This window comes from Plecotus auritus (genome assembly GCF_963455305.1).
Source record: "Plecotus auritus genome assembly, chromosome: 4".
Classification (NCBI taxonomy): domain Eukaryota; kingdom Metazoa; phylum Chordata; class Mammalia; order Chiroptera; family Vespertilionidae; genus Plecotus; species Plecotus auritus.
Genome location: NC_137775.1, coordinates 186793570 through 186810071, shown reverse-complemented (window position 1 = coordinate 186810071; position 16502 = coordinate 186793570). Strand labels below are relative to the sequence as shown.

At 43.8% G+C, this 16502-nt stretch overlaps 1 protein-coding gene across 8 annotated transcripts in view; it reads right to left on the bottom strand.

Moving 5' to 3' along the window:
* ANLN (anillin, actin binding protein) overlaps positions 1 to 11489 on the bottom strand; it is a 38482-nt gene extending 26993 nt beyond the window's left edge. For 3 of the 8 annotated variants that reach the window (XM_080666033.1, XM_080666038.1, XM_080666036.1), the window contains exons 1-5: positions 11376 to 11487; positions 4728 to 4881; positions 2885 to 3172; positions 1991 to 2370; positions 554 to 779 (exon numbers count right to left, since the gene is read on the bottom strand). In XM_080666033.1, coding sequence (XP_080522159.1) covers positions 554 to 779; positions 1991 to 2370; positions 2885 to 3172; positions 4728 to 4881; positions 11376 to 11393 — 1066 coding nt within the window. In that variant the 5' untranslated portion in view covers positions 11394 to 11487. Of the gene's footprint in view, positions 1 to 553; positions 780 to 1990; positions 2371 to 2884; positions 3173 to 4727; positions 4882 to 11375 lie in introns of all 8 variants that reach the window. The other 5 variants (XM_080666037.1, XM_080666040.1, XM_080666034.1 and 2 more) reach the window with 4 other exon arrangements.
* Positions 11490 to 16502: the final 5013 nt, after the last annotated feature.

Below are 16502 nucleotides of genomic sequence, written 5' to 3'. Positions count from 1 at the left end.
CTCTGAAATCAATAAAAAGCATATTAAAAAAAAAAAGTACAGAGTTATCTAGCACAGTATTCTAAGGAAAAGGCATGTTTAAACTGCTTAGCTGTTAGCAGGTTAAATATTTTTTTTAACTTTTTATTATTTTTTTAAATATATTTTTATGATTTTTTACAGAGAGGAAGGGAGAGGGATAGAGAGTTAGAAACATCGATGAGAGAAAAACATTGATCAGCTGCCTCCTGCACACCCCCCACACTGGGGATGTGCCTGCAACCAAGGTACATGCTCTTGACCGGAATCGAACCTGGGACCCTTGAGTCCGTAGGCTGACGCTCTATCCACTGAGCCAAACCGGCCAGGGCAGCAGGTTAAATATCTTGACCACTGACTGGATTCGTCTACACTAATAAACAGTCACTCTACCAGTTAAGGCTGAATTTGAAGACGTCTCATCCGAGCCTTTAGCACTTGCCCTGGCAAACCAACCCTGCACCATTCAAACTGGGTATTTAAAATGCTGAGAACAGAAGCCCTGAAAACTTCAGGTTTTTAAAAAATGCATAACCTGGTGTCGTAGATTTGTCTTTAGAGTGAGACTGCAGACACGTTTCTCTATTGACTTCTTCTTTGGGCCGAACTGTCTGGGATTCGGCTGGTTTCCCGGTTGGTTTTGATACCTCAGTTTTCAAAGGACTAGCAGGAGTTTTTTGAAGTCGCTCAGGTTTTCGTACCTCACAACTGTTAGCATTGGTGAGAGATATAGAAGCTTTCACAGGGGAAGCAGCAGCTTTCTGAAACATGAAAACGCTTAGGATAAATACAGCCCTCACCGATACCTAAAGACAGTCCCAGAACAGACAACGCGAAGTCCACTGCTTGGTAGCCTATGTGAACTCATGAAAAAATGTTGTTGTTACCTGAGGATCAAGCCAATGTGACAGGTTTGAAAAAAAAAATCAACTTGGAAAATGCTGCAATTCGGATTATACTGTATAGTTCAGCCTGCATAATGGAGCGATGGGTAATTCAGTAGGAGGGACAGAGTCACTATTTTAAAAAACAATAGCATCACACTATTACGTTTATGATATTAACTGTGTTCAACTGAATTACATATTTTTGTATTTTATTAAGTCAGTATTATGTTAGCATAATCATATCACTGGCCAGTGTGGCTCAGCTGGTTGGCTGGTTGAACATCGTCCTGTGCACTGAAAGGTCGCCGGTTCAATTCCCGCGTTGTGGGTTCAGTCCCTGGTCGGGGTGCTATGGGAGGCAGCCAATGCACGTTTCTCTCTCCCTTTAAAATAAATAAAAACGTATGTGTATTTTTATTGTATCGTGTACTGACGACTTATGATAATAAACGAAGCCCTCACTCCGTGCCAAGCACTGTGCTAAGTGCTCCATGCACGTGACCTCGCTTCACCTCCCCAGGACCCTTTCCTAGGTTCTGCAGGACCAAGTGCCTAGTCCAAGGCCACTCTCCTCGTGAAGAGGCGGGGCTGGGACTGTGTGCAGCCTGATTCCAATCCCAGCTCTACACTCCAAGACGATGCCCAGTACACAATGTTCTTTTTCTTTTTGTGGTTTTTTAAGATTATTATTTTTAAAGGCTGAGGCAGCACATGCACAAGGGAACCTTTCAAAAGGACGGACATGAAAGCACCGGACCCACCGCTGACAAGTGCCACCTGGTCCCTATGGCTACTGGGGGTCAGAAAGACGCACCCTGACGGAGAAAGTCATTTCCAGGGCTCTCCCTGACGAAGGGCTCCGTCACGTCACGGTGTGCACTTTGGAGCTGCACTGGTTCTTAACTGCTCACTTACCTTGGGGTGGGGGTACCCAAATTATGACTTTTATTTCTATGAAACCATATTCTAACAATAACATAGAACACTGCAGATATGTTATAAAAATACACACCTACACATGAATGTACATGACCTCCCATAACACAGCAGCAAGGCTTTCTGTACTGAAAGTTGTGTGTACTCACCGCAGAGCTGGAGACGGCACCCTTAGGCAAGGAGGCGGCCGCGGCTCTCGAGGCCGGCGCTTCACTCAGAGCGGCATTGCCACCCCTTGGGGAGCAGCATGCGGCTTCCTGCGCAACACTGCTGCCATTGATGCCAGCAGATGCTCCGCTCGCCGAGGAAGCTCCGGATAAACAAGTGGTACCAGGCTGTCCTCGGGCACTGTTCTGCTTTGCCGATGAGTGACTGACATCATCTTCCCAGGAGCAAATAGTGGCAGCAAGGTTGGCCAGACGGCCCCTCCTCCCAACGGGCGTTGCTGAGGCTTCTGCTGGTTTGGGGGGGGAGGCGGCCTTGTCCTCCGCTGGCAGCGCTGGGATGAGTGAGCCTTCAGGGGTATCATCTGGAAATGTTGTCAGAAAAAGGATTCACGACCACGCTCCAGAGACACATGTACAGTACGTGCACATCCAGCACCCCTCCATTCAGAATTGCTAATGAGGTTAACAGGCTTAGAACTAGTCCAACGCTCTTGTATGCATGAGCGCACCGAGCTGTTTAAATGTGACAACATCTTTTCAAATCCGATGACACTTAATCCAAATTAAAAAAAGAAAAACAAAACTTTCTTAACCAACTACCTTCCTCCTTTTGGCTAAACCCCAGATAACACACTGCAGATAACACACCTGACGTTGAAACTGCAAAACATGCCCCTCCTCAGTGCGGTGCCTGCAGCACGCCCCACACCTGGTAAATACACTACTGATAAGCGAACTATGTGCAAGTGACCGTCCGGGGATATAGATAAAGCAAAGCAGGTGCCTTCATGTGTTAGCTGATAAATACGATTTTCAGCATACCAAGGTGAAGCTTACTGACAGACTTAAGGGACATCCCATCCGTGTCACTCATACCTGTCACCTCGTCGTTATCCCAGTGGCGCCGCTGGGCTGCCAGCTTCTGCATCCGTGTTTTAACCGAGGAGGCTGCACAGGCCTCCGGTCTGGCGTTCAGCACTCTCTGCAGGCCCAGCAGCGATGGAGCCGGGGCCTGTGGCTGCGCCTGAGGGGACACAGGACTTGGAGAACAAGGTTTGGCAGAAGCTGACTCAACCGGTTGTGCGTTTTCCAAGTTAGAGACTTCTACTTCAGGGTTGTCAGAACAGCGTTTTTTTGATGGCGATGGTTTTGTACAAGATTTCTCTAGATTAAAAAGGGGAAAATTTTCAAAACTCCATACTTCCTCATAGCACAAACAACTTGCCAGAGGTACTTCACAACTTAATAAAACACCATGTTTCTCTAATCCTTTCAACCATTTTACTTACAAGAAATATGTAAAATTCTACTTTCAATAACTTAGAAATCTGATATGAGAGATTTAAAAAATGTGTAATTTATGATTTAAAAAACCTGAGTGAAAATAAATTCAAGTAACATTCTCAATATATATGCACAATACTTTACGCAGTTGAAGACAGCAGGAAATTAAAGTGCACACACAGAATGAGCAAATGTTCCAGGGCCTGTGAAAGGTCACAGCCCAATCACCTTCTTTCAGACAAGAAAAACCAAGCTGGAGGAATGTAGCTCCCCGCCTAAGGGGACACCGCTGAGCTAAGGGTAGAAACCAGGTTTTCTGTTTTTAAAACAATCTTTCATGGACAATAATAAGCCAAGGGTACCAGGGCACCTGGCTCGAGGTTTAGGAAAGAGACAGGGAACCAAAAATGTGGCTGAATTATCTAGTCAATACCAAACCAATTCAGCAGCACAAGTGCTTAACCACACTTCCCATTTCACACTTCCACGAACACCGAGAAAACAAATTCCAAGTCCTGAAATAAAAGGGAGCGATCCAAACGTAAGGCATATGGTTTCAACCCAGGAATGAGTTTTAATATGTCTCCTGGGAAATTGATATTTTTTAAAGGTCAGAATGTAAATGCCTAAGAGGTCGGTTTCACCAGTTGTCTAACCAAGGATTCTTGTTCTGGCAGTGACCCAAGTTGTATCAGTGAGAGGCTGTGACTGCCCTTATCAACATCCATCTACGTCAAACACAGCATGAAACTTTCTCCTCTTCTGTAACGCATTTTCCATGGACTTATCTGATCATTTTTAACATGTTTCCATTTTAACATGCAATACCACCAGGAAATACAGAATTCTTTACGTTCACAGTGCTTGTGAACAACAGTAAATACCTACATTTCAGCATCAAAATGTAGTCCCAACCACTGTTTTCACGCACACAGCACTCACTATGTGATTGTACAAACCCATGTCACAGTGAGAGCAGAAGATCCTGGACTGGCCCAGGCCTCTGTTTTCCTGGCCCAATACCATGTAGATGTAACGTATTCCCCTCCCTTCCTTCAACATAAATATGTGAAAATGAATTATCATTCTTGTTTAGTTCCCTAAATAACTGTCAGCCAGCCCCAAGTCCTCATCTCTGTAATCCTCCTTTTCTACCTGTGTTTTGAAGTTATACTAGGGATTATCTCCAGACTATTCCACAGAGTAAGTTTGGATTGAGGAAAATAAAGTTCAACCAATTAATTCGTACTATTTGTTAAAGGAAACTCCTGTCTGGCCAAGTAGGTTCCAGACCTAACATAGAACATAATCCTGACACAGAGAGAGAAGGCGGTCTTTCCCCAGGAGCTCGACGTCTGCCTCCCTCCGGTGCTGACTCTTCCACATGCATGAGGAAAAGTGTGGGGCTTCTCTCCTCCGATTCCCGCAGTCTTACCTTCCCCCCCGGACGGGGGCTGCTGGTTACCGGCTTCTGCAAGCGGCTCCCTGGCGCGCTTGGCGAGAGGCACGGTCCTCGGTGCTGCCGTGGGCCTCTCGGCCATCTTTCTCTGGAGATTTTCTCGCCTGGCACGGGTGCGTTCGAGTAGTTTCTACATAGATAACGTTTAAAATACGGGTTAGTCGAAGGCTCACAAAACTGCAGGTAACTTCTAAAATCACCCATGGCCGTGCACGAAAAGAGTTACTTACATTTCAAAAGTGAAATCCTAAGATATTCAAGTCAAGACCCACTAAATGAGCACCCCAATGTCAGAACTACTACTGATGTAATGTGAACATTACAGGGGGGATAAGGCCCGGGTGGTGGGCTCAGTGGACTGAGCGTCGCCCCATGTCCCAAGAGGTCACCGGTTTGATTACCGGTCAGGGCACGTGCCTGTTGTGGGCTCCATCCCTGGTAGGGGCTGTACAGGAGGCAGCGATTGAGGGTGCTCCTCTCTCAGCCCTCTCCCTTCCTCTCTCTAAAAATCAATAAAAACATATTTTAAAAAAATTGTGTGGTCATTGTTTTAAGCACTAAGGTAGGTGGGCAGAATAATGGTCTCCAAAGATGCTCATATCCTAATGTCCTGAAACTATGAAGATGTTGCGTGGCCAAAGGAAGCTTGCTGGTGTGACTAAGCCAAGAATCTTGCGATGGAGAGACCGTCGTGGATTATCTGGACCGATGTAATCACAACGGCCCTTACAAGGGAAAAGCGGGGCAGGAAACTCAGGCAGCGAAGAGGAGGCAGGGGAAGCGGGGGTCAGAGTGCCGTGATTGGCGGCTGTGAAGATGAAGGGGGACAGGACCCTAAAAGTGCAGGTGGCGCCAGAAGCTGGAGAAGGTAAGGAAATAAATTCTCCCCTAAAATCTCCAGAAGGAACCCAATGCTGCCGACACCCTGAGTTTAACCCAGTAAAACCCATCGGACTTCTGACCTCCGGAAGCTAAGGTGTGATTCTGAGCCACCGAGTGTGTGGTAATTTGGTACAGAAGCACCACTAATACAGCCACGAAGATCTGGGGTGGCGAACAGCAAGAGGTAACTGAAAACGTAAGACACTTCCTAGGAGGAAAAAAATACACCAAACCATCCTAATGTTTCATTTAATTAAATGTCAATATATAAGTTTCATGTTGAAATCTGAGCCATTTCATAGAATTACGAACACTTTTAGGAACTCTGACGCTCCTGTCTGAATTGTGGTAAAACAAACAGAGACCTGTCCAACAACTCATTCTCTGCTAAATGCACGCACCTGAGGGAGGGGGGCCGACTCCTGCCCGGAGTTTATACGCTGCCCTGCCAGCACAGACATAGACTTGGCAGACTAAAAATTAAACTCCATCTGACCTTTTTAATTCCTTATTTAAATAGAGTAACAATTGTTTTAAATTCCTCTCAAGCATGAGCTAAATTGGGAAGAAAGCTCAACTCTCTCCTCTCCTTAGGACGATTTCTAACTTAGAGTGCATTGAGCCCGGCCAGTATGGCTCAGGTGGTTGAGCGTCATCCTGTGCACAGAGAGGTCAAGGGTTCGATTCCCTGTCAGGGCACATGCCCGGGTTATGGGTTGGATCACCAGTAGGGGGCGTACTGGAGGCAGCAGATTGATCTTTCTATTTCTCTGTCTCTTCCCCTGTCTCTAAGATCAATAAAATCCTTTTTTTTTTTTAAAGTTCATTGACAAAAGTGACACTAAGTCTAAATGCTCTGCCACAGAAAGGGTGATTTATGAACCAAGTGCCTTCCAAAACACAAAACCTTCCCCCTTTAAATGAAAGTCTTGATAAACTCAAAAGTGATAGACAAATTTATGTCTGATCATTTCTCCAGCAATAAAAAAATATACCACTCCCCAGACAAAACAAGCCTAATTATATTCATTCATGGACATGCCCACATTCCATTCCAGGCTGTTAGAATGCTTGTGAGTCAGTGTATCTTCAGTTACTATGAGCAATGGGTCACAACAAAAGAATGTGGTGTGTCATTCTAACTTATACAACTGTCCTATTGTCTACTTTGGATCTAAATTTTTCCAAATTAAAAATAAAGTAGATAAGTAAAAAGAGAAAAAAGTTCCCTACTCCGTAAAATAAAAACTATTAAGTACCAAAGGTTATTAATTTAAAAGAAATGATATACATATAAAAACAACTCAGTAAATGTAAGTCACCGTTCCTTATAATGGTGTATCAGGAAGTTAAAGATTATTTTGTTTATAACGTACATTCCTTCAAACAGCAGAGGAATAAAAAAATAAAACAATGCGATAATTAACAGAATCAGGACATGGATGAATCTAAGATAACTGAAGCATATAGTCCCTAAGCAATTTCTGCCACACACACTTTGAATCATTTGTGACAAAAATTTTCCTAGGAAGGATTACTGACTCCCTGCCTTCTTAAACAGCGTAGATTCAATAGAAATTAACTTATTTTTTTAAATATATTTTTATTGATTTCAGAAAGGAAGGGGGAGGGAGAGAAACATCAATGATGAGAGAAACATTGATTGGCTGCCTCCTGCACGCCCCCTACTGGGGATCAAGCCTGCAACCCAGGCATGTGCCCTTGATGGGAATTGAACCTGGGACCCATCAGTCCGTAGGCTGACGCTCTAGCCACTGAGCAAACCAGCTAGGGCAGAAATTCACTTATTATTCTCAGTGTACTCCTGGGAGCAGCATTCCCTCCTGGATCAACACAGAGAGAGTCACAATTCTGGAAAATAAGAGAGACTCCATTCAAAACAGTAACAGCATGTTTGTTTATTTTTATCGCAGGAAAAGATGTTTTACAAAGAACGTTCATTGTAGCCTTTTCTCTTCTAGGGTTCCTCCACAGAAAGTTCTGACTTGGCACACCTAGCCCTGGTTTCCCTATGCTCGTCTTGGACTGGGATGACCGTCACCTGTGGCAGATGTTCAAATTAAGAGGCTAACACCGACGTTGTAAGTGTATCATTTTAAATTCACCTCACAGTACACAATCACTGACACTTATGTAGGAGTTAATCTAAGTACTTTCAGTGTTTGTACACATTAACTCATTTCATTTTCAAGCTAGAAACAAAAACAAAAGCCACCTTCTGTGGTAGGCTGTTTTTACTGCTGTTTAGAGATGAAGAAATCCAGGCACGGGTTACATAACAAGCCAGAGGTCACGTAGCTAAGGAAAGGAGAGGCAGAATTCAAATGAGGGCTCCTGAGTCGGGGATCTTACTTTGCTATAAACCGTCTTTTGACAAAACCCAATTGCTCTTTTTAAGAACTTGCGTCAGAGAACTAACTCCCTATCATGAGCATATCTTTTTTAATGCTATCAGCTCATATCGGATCATAATAATAAACATCTGCTTAAACTGCCTGTTCACCCATGAATCGAGATGGAGTGATTACTTCCGGCAGGTCCATGCAAAACTGAAAGACCCTTCTACATCCTGATTCACGTCAACTGCAAAAGCATGAGACACAGGGAAATCTGAACATTGGCGCAATACCTGATCCCAAGGAACTGCTACTGTTTCGGTGTGATGGCATGTTGATGTTTTGCTTTTAAAGTCCTTAGCATTTAGTGGTAAACGCTGAAATACTTACGTATGAAATTATCTGATCTCTAGGATTTGCTTTCAAATAATTCAGAAGGACGAGACGGGGGGATATAGTGAGACACTGGCCTGTGCTGCTGCGTGATGGGTGCATGGGAGGTTACCATGCCTGTGCCATTTGAAATGTTATTTAGAAAACACTGCTAAAATGCCCTAACAGCTACTGTGGTGGGTAGTTACTTGATTTGGCTCAGTGGACAGAGCACTGGCCTGTGGACTGAAGGGTAAAATAATAGCACCGAATGGCTCTCTCCTATATTAATTCAGCACTGTTCCTGGGTGAGCCTGAGGTTAGGGAAACTCGCTCTGAATAGAAAAAACAGGCCTACCTTGGAGAAGCTCACATCCAGCAAGTAACATGCTCAAGAGCTAAATGCAAGGGAGCCGAGCACTGTGAAAGGTGTCCTCTCCTCCGAAGCAGTGTGAGCCAGAGGTTAAACCAGGGTTTGCCAGGCAGAAGAGCAGGGAGAAGAGTGTGCCAGAAAGCACCAGTGGCAGCAGGGAGAACCAAGGAAAAGAGAGTTTAGGATGGCTGTGGCCTTTCTCAACCAGAGTTACCTGGAGAAGTAAGCCCTGGCTCCCTGACATCACTGTGGTGAATAAAATATCTGCTATGCTTGCAGGAGGGCATGGGAAAATGGAGCAAACGGTCTCTCCATCTCCTGTGCTCTATGGTTCTGATAAGAAATGCTCGTTGAGAAAGTCATTTCAACTGACTTTCAGTCCTTTCAGACAAGGCACTGTGCCAGTTCATTTCACTGTGCAAAAATGTCATGAATGCTAGAACTAAGCACCTACTGGTGGGAACCAATTCAAATAGTTCACTCACTACCAATTAAGGGAAAGATGTCAAAGCCATTTATTCCAACTGCAACGGACCTAACTTTTCATAATACAAACCATACAAATTAAACAATACATATTTCTGAGCACATGCTAAAATGAAAGGTTTCTTTCACATAAAGTTTCTTTCAATTGAGCTTTGTACTGCTTCAGAATGACATTTTTAAGTGACATTTTCAGCCAACATTCAAAATGCTTTGTTCCTGTTAGTTAATTAGGAGAATAAAAAAAAAAAAAAAACTATTCAGAACACATAGGACTAATGTTTTAAGGAATCCTATTCTAAGTTAGTAACATTAAAAAAATATCCATTAGAACTTCCATTAAGTGAAAAATATGGTGCATGTCCAGCCTTATTCTTTAAAGCTGATACAAAGATGTGTTCTGGATTTTTGTGAGAATTTTTAAAAGTAAGGTAAACAGCCCCTCTCTTTGCCATTCTCGCTAAAAAAAAAAAAAAAAAAAAAAAAAAATCAATGGTAAAAAATATCCTCAGGTGAGGTTTTAAAAAATAAAATTAAAATAAAAAGGTAAGCAAACTGGTGTTTTCTCCCAAGATGATTGAGAACTTGAAACAAAAATACTGTTGCCCTAGCTGGTGTGGCTCAGTGGATAGAGTGTCAGCCTGCAGACCAAAGGGTCCTGGGTTCAATTCCTGTCAAGGGCACCTACCTTGGTTGCAGGCTCCTCCCTGGCGGGGGTCCTGGTCCGACATGCAGGAGGCAACCAACCAATCGATGTCTTTCCCTCTCTCTTTCACTCTCCTTAAAAATCAATGGAAAAACATCCTTGGGTGAGGATTAAAAATAATAATATGCGCTAGCTGGTTTGGCTCAGTGGACAGAGCATTGGCCTGTGGACTGAAGGGTCCCAGGTTTGATTCCAGTCAAGGGCACATGCCCGGGTTGTGGGATCCATCCCCAGTGGGGGGCGTGCAAGAGGCAGCCAATCCATGATTCTCTCTCATCATTGATGTTTCTCTCTCTCTCCCTCTCCCTTCCTCTCTGAAATCAAGAAAAATGTTTTCTAAAAATAATAACAAATACTGTTGTGTTTGAAAACAAGTAAAGTCTAACTGTTGAAACTTTTAAATACCTTACACTTATGGAATTGTAACTACATTTCCAAAAAAAAAAAAAAAAGTATTAACTACTCTCCAAAGCATTTAATTTTTTAAATCTAGAGACATGTTTAGATCCCCTTTGCAGAAACTCAAAAAACAACCGTTTGAAGCTTGTGCAACAACCCTAAAAAGAGGAAGAAAAGAGAGTGGACAGCTGGCCGCACGAAAACTCCTGAACCGTACCTGCTCCGCGGGGCAAAGCCAGAGAATTAATCACACAGTAAGAATGCAAGTAACCCGCAGCCAGTCTCCCGAGAACGAGAGGAGTGAAACACTGCTGTGATGTCATCCACAAACACACATAAAAAGGTTTATTTCTTCGCTCGGAATCGTGGGCTAATAAATGTGATTTGTACACATCAGCCACCACTTTCCCTTTCAAGTTACGGTCATCTGGGATGAAACTTCACCCCAGCCAGCCGGGCAATGGTGGGATCTGAAGAGCATCTGACTTCACGGGAGCGGATGCGACGGTCTCGGGCACCGGCTTATGCCAGCGTTTGGCTATCACATCGTGAACCGCATCCTTAGAGGCATCCCTAGCTCCTCGGCGGGCCGCACGGACCCCGCAAATCCCGCTCCGTTCCATTTCCCGGCGGCGGTTGACACGCAACGGTGAGTCACCCGGGCACCCGCCTCCGCCCGACCCGGCGTGCCGCGGTCGCTCCCAGCGGGACCGGTTCCGTCGGACCGCACCCTCCCTCTCGGGGGGTCAGGCTTCCACTCCACAGGGGCATTCCCTTAACAGCCGGGCCCACCTGACGTTTCTCACTACCTTTTGGGACAGACTCTAACCTCCCCTCCCAAGGTTTCACCTGCAGGAAAGCGCGGACCGGCCGCAGAGCTGGGCGCCCCGCGACCCCTCCCGGCGGCCCCCGCGGGACCCCACACGCAGACTCTGCGCACGCGCGCGCGCACGCGCTCTCCGCCCGGGGGGTCCCGGAGGTTGACAGGCGGTGGGCAGGGCGGGTGGGGGCCGAGAAGGGTCATGCCCGGCTGCGCCCTCAGGTTTCCTCACCTCCGTAAACGGGTCCATCGCCCCGGGCTTCGCGTGTCGATTGCGAGACGACGGAGACGGTGGTTCAAATTCAGGAAAAGAAAAGAAGTGAGTCCCGGTTCGGCGTGTCGCTCGGAGAAAAACGAGGGTCCGGGGCCGGGACACTCTTCCCAGCCTGCGCTCCTGTCCCCCGCAGCCTCCAGTGTCGCACTCGGACTCCGGCTGCCGTTCAAATTTGAATTTCAGCGCCGGGAGCCGCGCGCATGCGTGGGGGGCGGGGCGGGGCGCGCCTCTCCCCGCCCCCGCACTGGGTCACGTGGCCTGGGCGGCAGGGCGGTTCCCAGGGTGGCTCCGCTGCTTCCCTAGGGCAGCCCCGGTCCGTAGCCTGGCGCCTGGGATCCGCGGGAGGAGCGGTGCTGCTGGTACAGAATCCGCCTCGGGCGCAGAGCCCCACCTTCAACGTTCGCACACCCCACCCGATCCCTTCCCCCGGGCTGGGCTGGGCTGGGGCGCTCCGCCTTCCTTCATTCCTCAGGGTAGGATTGAGAGCCCTTGGTTCACGTGAAATCCCCACCTTTGGGCCTCTCGAGGCATCCTCTCCGCCCACCCTTACGTCACCCAAAGGGGGCTGCAGGCTTGACCTTCTTAAGGGGCAGGTCTAGTGCGTCCCCCCCACACACACTTGGGGTTAATGACCGCTCACCCACCTTGGACGCTGGGAGCCTTTCTCATTGGGAAAATAAGACCGACTTTATTTAACAGGCTTCGTCCAGAGTTTATACCCATTTGCGCTCCTATTTTAAATCCTGTCCAAACTGCAAAGATGGTAGAGTTGGAAGGATTCAGAGAAAGCGATCCACTTTACATCTGGGAGAAAGGAGACCCTGAGACCTTAGGTAACCGGTCCCGGAGAAGTGAAAATCCACTCTCAGCTCATGGTCTGCTTCCCACCTCTAGATCGAGAAGCTATGTCTCAGGATTTTTGTGGGTGTTTTTTTTTTTTCATGATTATTGTTTATAGATTACTCACAATTGTAAAATACGTTACATAGCCACTGTGTCAGATTCCTTTCTTAGCAAGTTTGCGCTAGCGCTTGTAGGAACAGCTCGGGACTTGTTCATTTGAAAAATAACACCCTGTAGATTAGAGTGCCCAACAGCGGAACAAACTCCCAGGTAAGATGTTGCCCTGTATTTAATAACTTTTGCACCTTAGCAGTCAGTCAACATCACAAAACGTATTCCACCAATAATATCTCTGATCAGAATGTCGATTAGAGATGTGCTGTAAGCTGTAATGAGAAGAATTCAGGGTGTGAGGTCGGAAGAAATTGCTTGGGGTCTTTGCTGCGCCAGGACCCTGTGACCCTGTGGCTTTAGTCAAATCGTTTAACGCACTGTTTCTTAAACCTTTCCGGGGAGTCATGAACTCCTTTACAATACAATTAAAGCTAACCCTCAACCTAGAAAAATGCCCATTCAGCCATAAACGATTTCACATAGGAATTCTTGAAGTTCATGGTCACGCGGGTTAAGAATTTCTGAGTTAGCCTCTTTGGGTTTTGGTTTACACACCTGTAAAACAGGAATGATCAACTGCCCTTTCTCAGAGTTGTTAGGAGGATCAAGTGAAAAATTGAGAGAGACCCAAAAGTATTCTGTAATAAGTAATAAGGCACTATCCAAGTGTTTGGTGGATCGAGCTATTAAACTTTAACTAAAAATATGCTACTTAAGAACCAAAGAGGAAAGATGGTTGCGTTTTTTTCAAATGCGAGCCGGGAGAAGGGTGTGTACATTGGCAGGAGAGGGTGCATGTTTTAAACAACATGGAAAAATGAGTCGTTAGCAATGTTATGTAGCCTTGTGCCTTTTGCCTTTCTCTGAGCCTCAGATTCTTTATAACGAAATTCTAGGTAAGACCAAAAGATAAATAAAGCACCTAGTACAACATAGCTACTTGAAACATTTTAGTTTCTCTTTGTTCACAGTCCCCCTGTCTTTGATCTTTGCCCTGATGATGATGATGATGGTGATGATGATAGCAACCACCTCAACAATAACTACAATTGGTTAAACACGGATTGTGCCAGAAACTGTGCTAGATACCCAACTCCCCCCTTCAGGAGTACAGCAAGTGTCTCCTCTCTTCCACTCGTAGCCCTTGGTGGTTCATTCTTCAGTTTACAAGCTAGAATTACTTTTCTCCTTTTAAAAATTGTTATAAAATATGTCCAATCTACAAAAAACATAGTGAATAAAAAAATCATGTACCGAACACCTAGCTTATAAAATATGTAATCTCATAATTGAAGTCTCCTGTGTCCTTCCTAATACCATTCACCTTCCACTCCCCAGGAGTAAAACTATCCTGATTTTCATGTTTATCATCCCCATGTATGTACTTTTATTATATCTACTTAGAGTCATAACAATATGTAGTTTTACATAAATTTTATTATCACTATGTATATCTTTCTGCAATTTTCCCCTCAATATTCTCTTTATGAGAGTCAACCTCATTAGTAGCTCCAGCTGCATTTCATTCATTTTTTACTGCTGTATACTTGTAACTTATGTATCCTTTATCCTATTAATGGACATTTCCCTCATCTCCAATTTTTCATCTCCAAGATTCCATGATGCCATGAATATTTCTATGTCTCCTTATACACATATGCAAAATTTTCTCTAAAGTACAATAGGAATTAGACTATTATATATTGATGGAAATGATCCTCTAATTCAGTGGTTCTCAACCTTTCTAATGCCACGACCCTTTAATACAGTTCCTCATTATTTTCGTTGCTACTTCGTAACTGTAATTTTGCTACTGGTAATGAATCGTAATGTAAATATCTGTGTTCTCAACCTGTGGGTCGCTAGCAGGGTCACCTAAGACCGTGGGAAAACACAGATATTTACATTACGATTCATTAACAGTAGCAAAATTACAGTTACGAAGTAGCAATGAAAATAATTTTATGGTTGGGGGTCACCACAACATGAGGAACTGTATTAAAGGGTCGCAGCATTAGAAAGGTTGAGAACCACTGAATTAGAGGATCATTTCCATCAATATTTTTCCAACATTGTTGCCAGAAACTAAAAATAAAAGCAATAACACAAAAGGTAATAGGAATAAATTAAAGAATTTAAAGATCTTCATGGACGCACTCTATAAACAAACATTTTTGGAAGATATAAAGTTCATCTGCCCATGCCAGTTGTCTCAATGGATAGAGCATTGGCCTGTGGAATGAAGGGTCCCAGGTTCGATTCCGGTCAAGGGCACGTACCTCAGTTGCAGGTTCGATCCCTGCCCTGGTCAGGGTGCCTGTGAAAGGCAACCAATCAATGTGTCTCTCAGACTGAAGTTTCTTTGTCTTTGCCTCTCTCTTCTACTCTCTGAAAATCAATGGAAAAAGTATCCTCGGGTGAGGATTAACAGGAAAAACAAAGTAGGCCTAAATTAGTGAAGCTATATCATATTCATGAACGCAAAGTCTTGATATCACAAAGATACAAATTTTCTCCAAGTTATGTGATAAATTCAGTATGATTTCAATTAAAAATCTCAAGAGGATTTGTTTTCCTTTATGGAGCTTGACAATCTGATCCTAAAATGTATAAATGGTATCTTTAAAGTTATATTTTTAAACTATCTATTACTGGTATAAGGGAACATAATTAATCATTGCAAGCTTATGAACTATGAGGGATCTTTTTTCCATTGATTTTTTTTGGAGGGGGAATCTTTTTAAAATGTAAATCACACAGTGTCAATTCCTTGTTTAGAGCCAGTTTATGTCTTCCATTGCAATTAGAATATCAACATCCTTTATTATATCTACAAAGCCCTACGTGACCTCGACCCTGTCTACCTACTCCTAATATCTTCTGAATATCATAATACACTCCCTTTTTCCCCTCACTAGTTTCTAACTGCATAGGCCTTTTATCTGATCATTAAAAAATGCTAAATTCTTTCCTGCCTCAAGAACTTTCCACTTCCTGGATACTGCTCCTCTAGACATACCCATGTCTGTCCCCTCATTGGTTGGGTCTAAGCTTGAAATCGCTACCTCCTCAAAGAAGATTTCCTTGATCCTATGGCCACACCCCTTTTCTATGCTCCCCCATCACTTTTCATCCTGTCACATTGATTTATTTCCTTTATTGCATTCACCACTTATATGGAATTATTTTAGTTCTGTGTTTCTGTTTCTTATTTAACTCTCCTACTAGACTGTAAGCTATGGAATGGCAGGGGCTTGTCTGGTGTATAGCTGTAACCGAGCATTTTCTGGGCTCACAGTATATGTTGAAGGAATGGATGTAAGGTAACTATGTTTCCTATTTTAGAGATGTGGAAACTGAGATACAAAGAGGCTAAATGATGGGCCTAAGACCATCACCATATAATTTGAACCAGATCTACCTGATTTCAAATCCAATTCTTTATACTCTTAACATTTCAGTTAATTTATTTATTTTGATCACCAAAGGTATAATACTGATATGTGTTCCCTTGAGCTATTGCGAAAGTGCTAAATAAATACCAACCATGTTTTTTTCCTTGGAATTGCTTTCTTTAAAAAAAATTTTTTTAAATTATTAAGTTAGAAGAGAAAATAAATGTGTGCTATATTTGCATGATTATTAGCAGTTAGGCTATACAGTTTGACCTAAATGATGTTAATATTCTAAAAATCATCAAAAGTGTCTTCCCTAGTTATTTAAATAAAAACCACAACCTTCCACATTATTTAGATAAAGACCACAGATTATTACATTAATTTAAGAATAGAATCAAGGCCCTGAAGCAGAGATAATGAGAGATTAAAGGTGGCCTTGGTAAATGAGTATTTGATCCTTCCTTTTCAACAAAGGAAATATAGTAATCATGTCTTTCACAGATAAAATTGATGGAGGAATGAAAAACACAAAATTCAAAAGTGTTTACTTCAGACACTCCAAATGGCATATATTTACAGTTAATTTTTTAAAATATATTTACACAGCCCTAACTGGTTTGTCTCAGTGGATAGAACATCGGCCTGCAGACTGAAAGGTCCCAGATTCAATTCCAGACAAGGGCATGTACCTTGGTTGCGGGCACATCCCCAGTAGGAGGTGTGCAGGAGG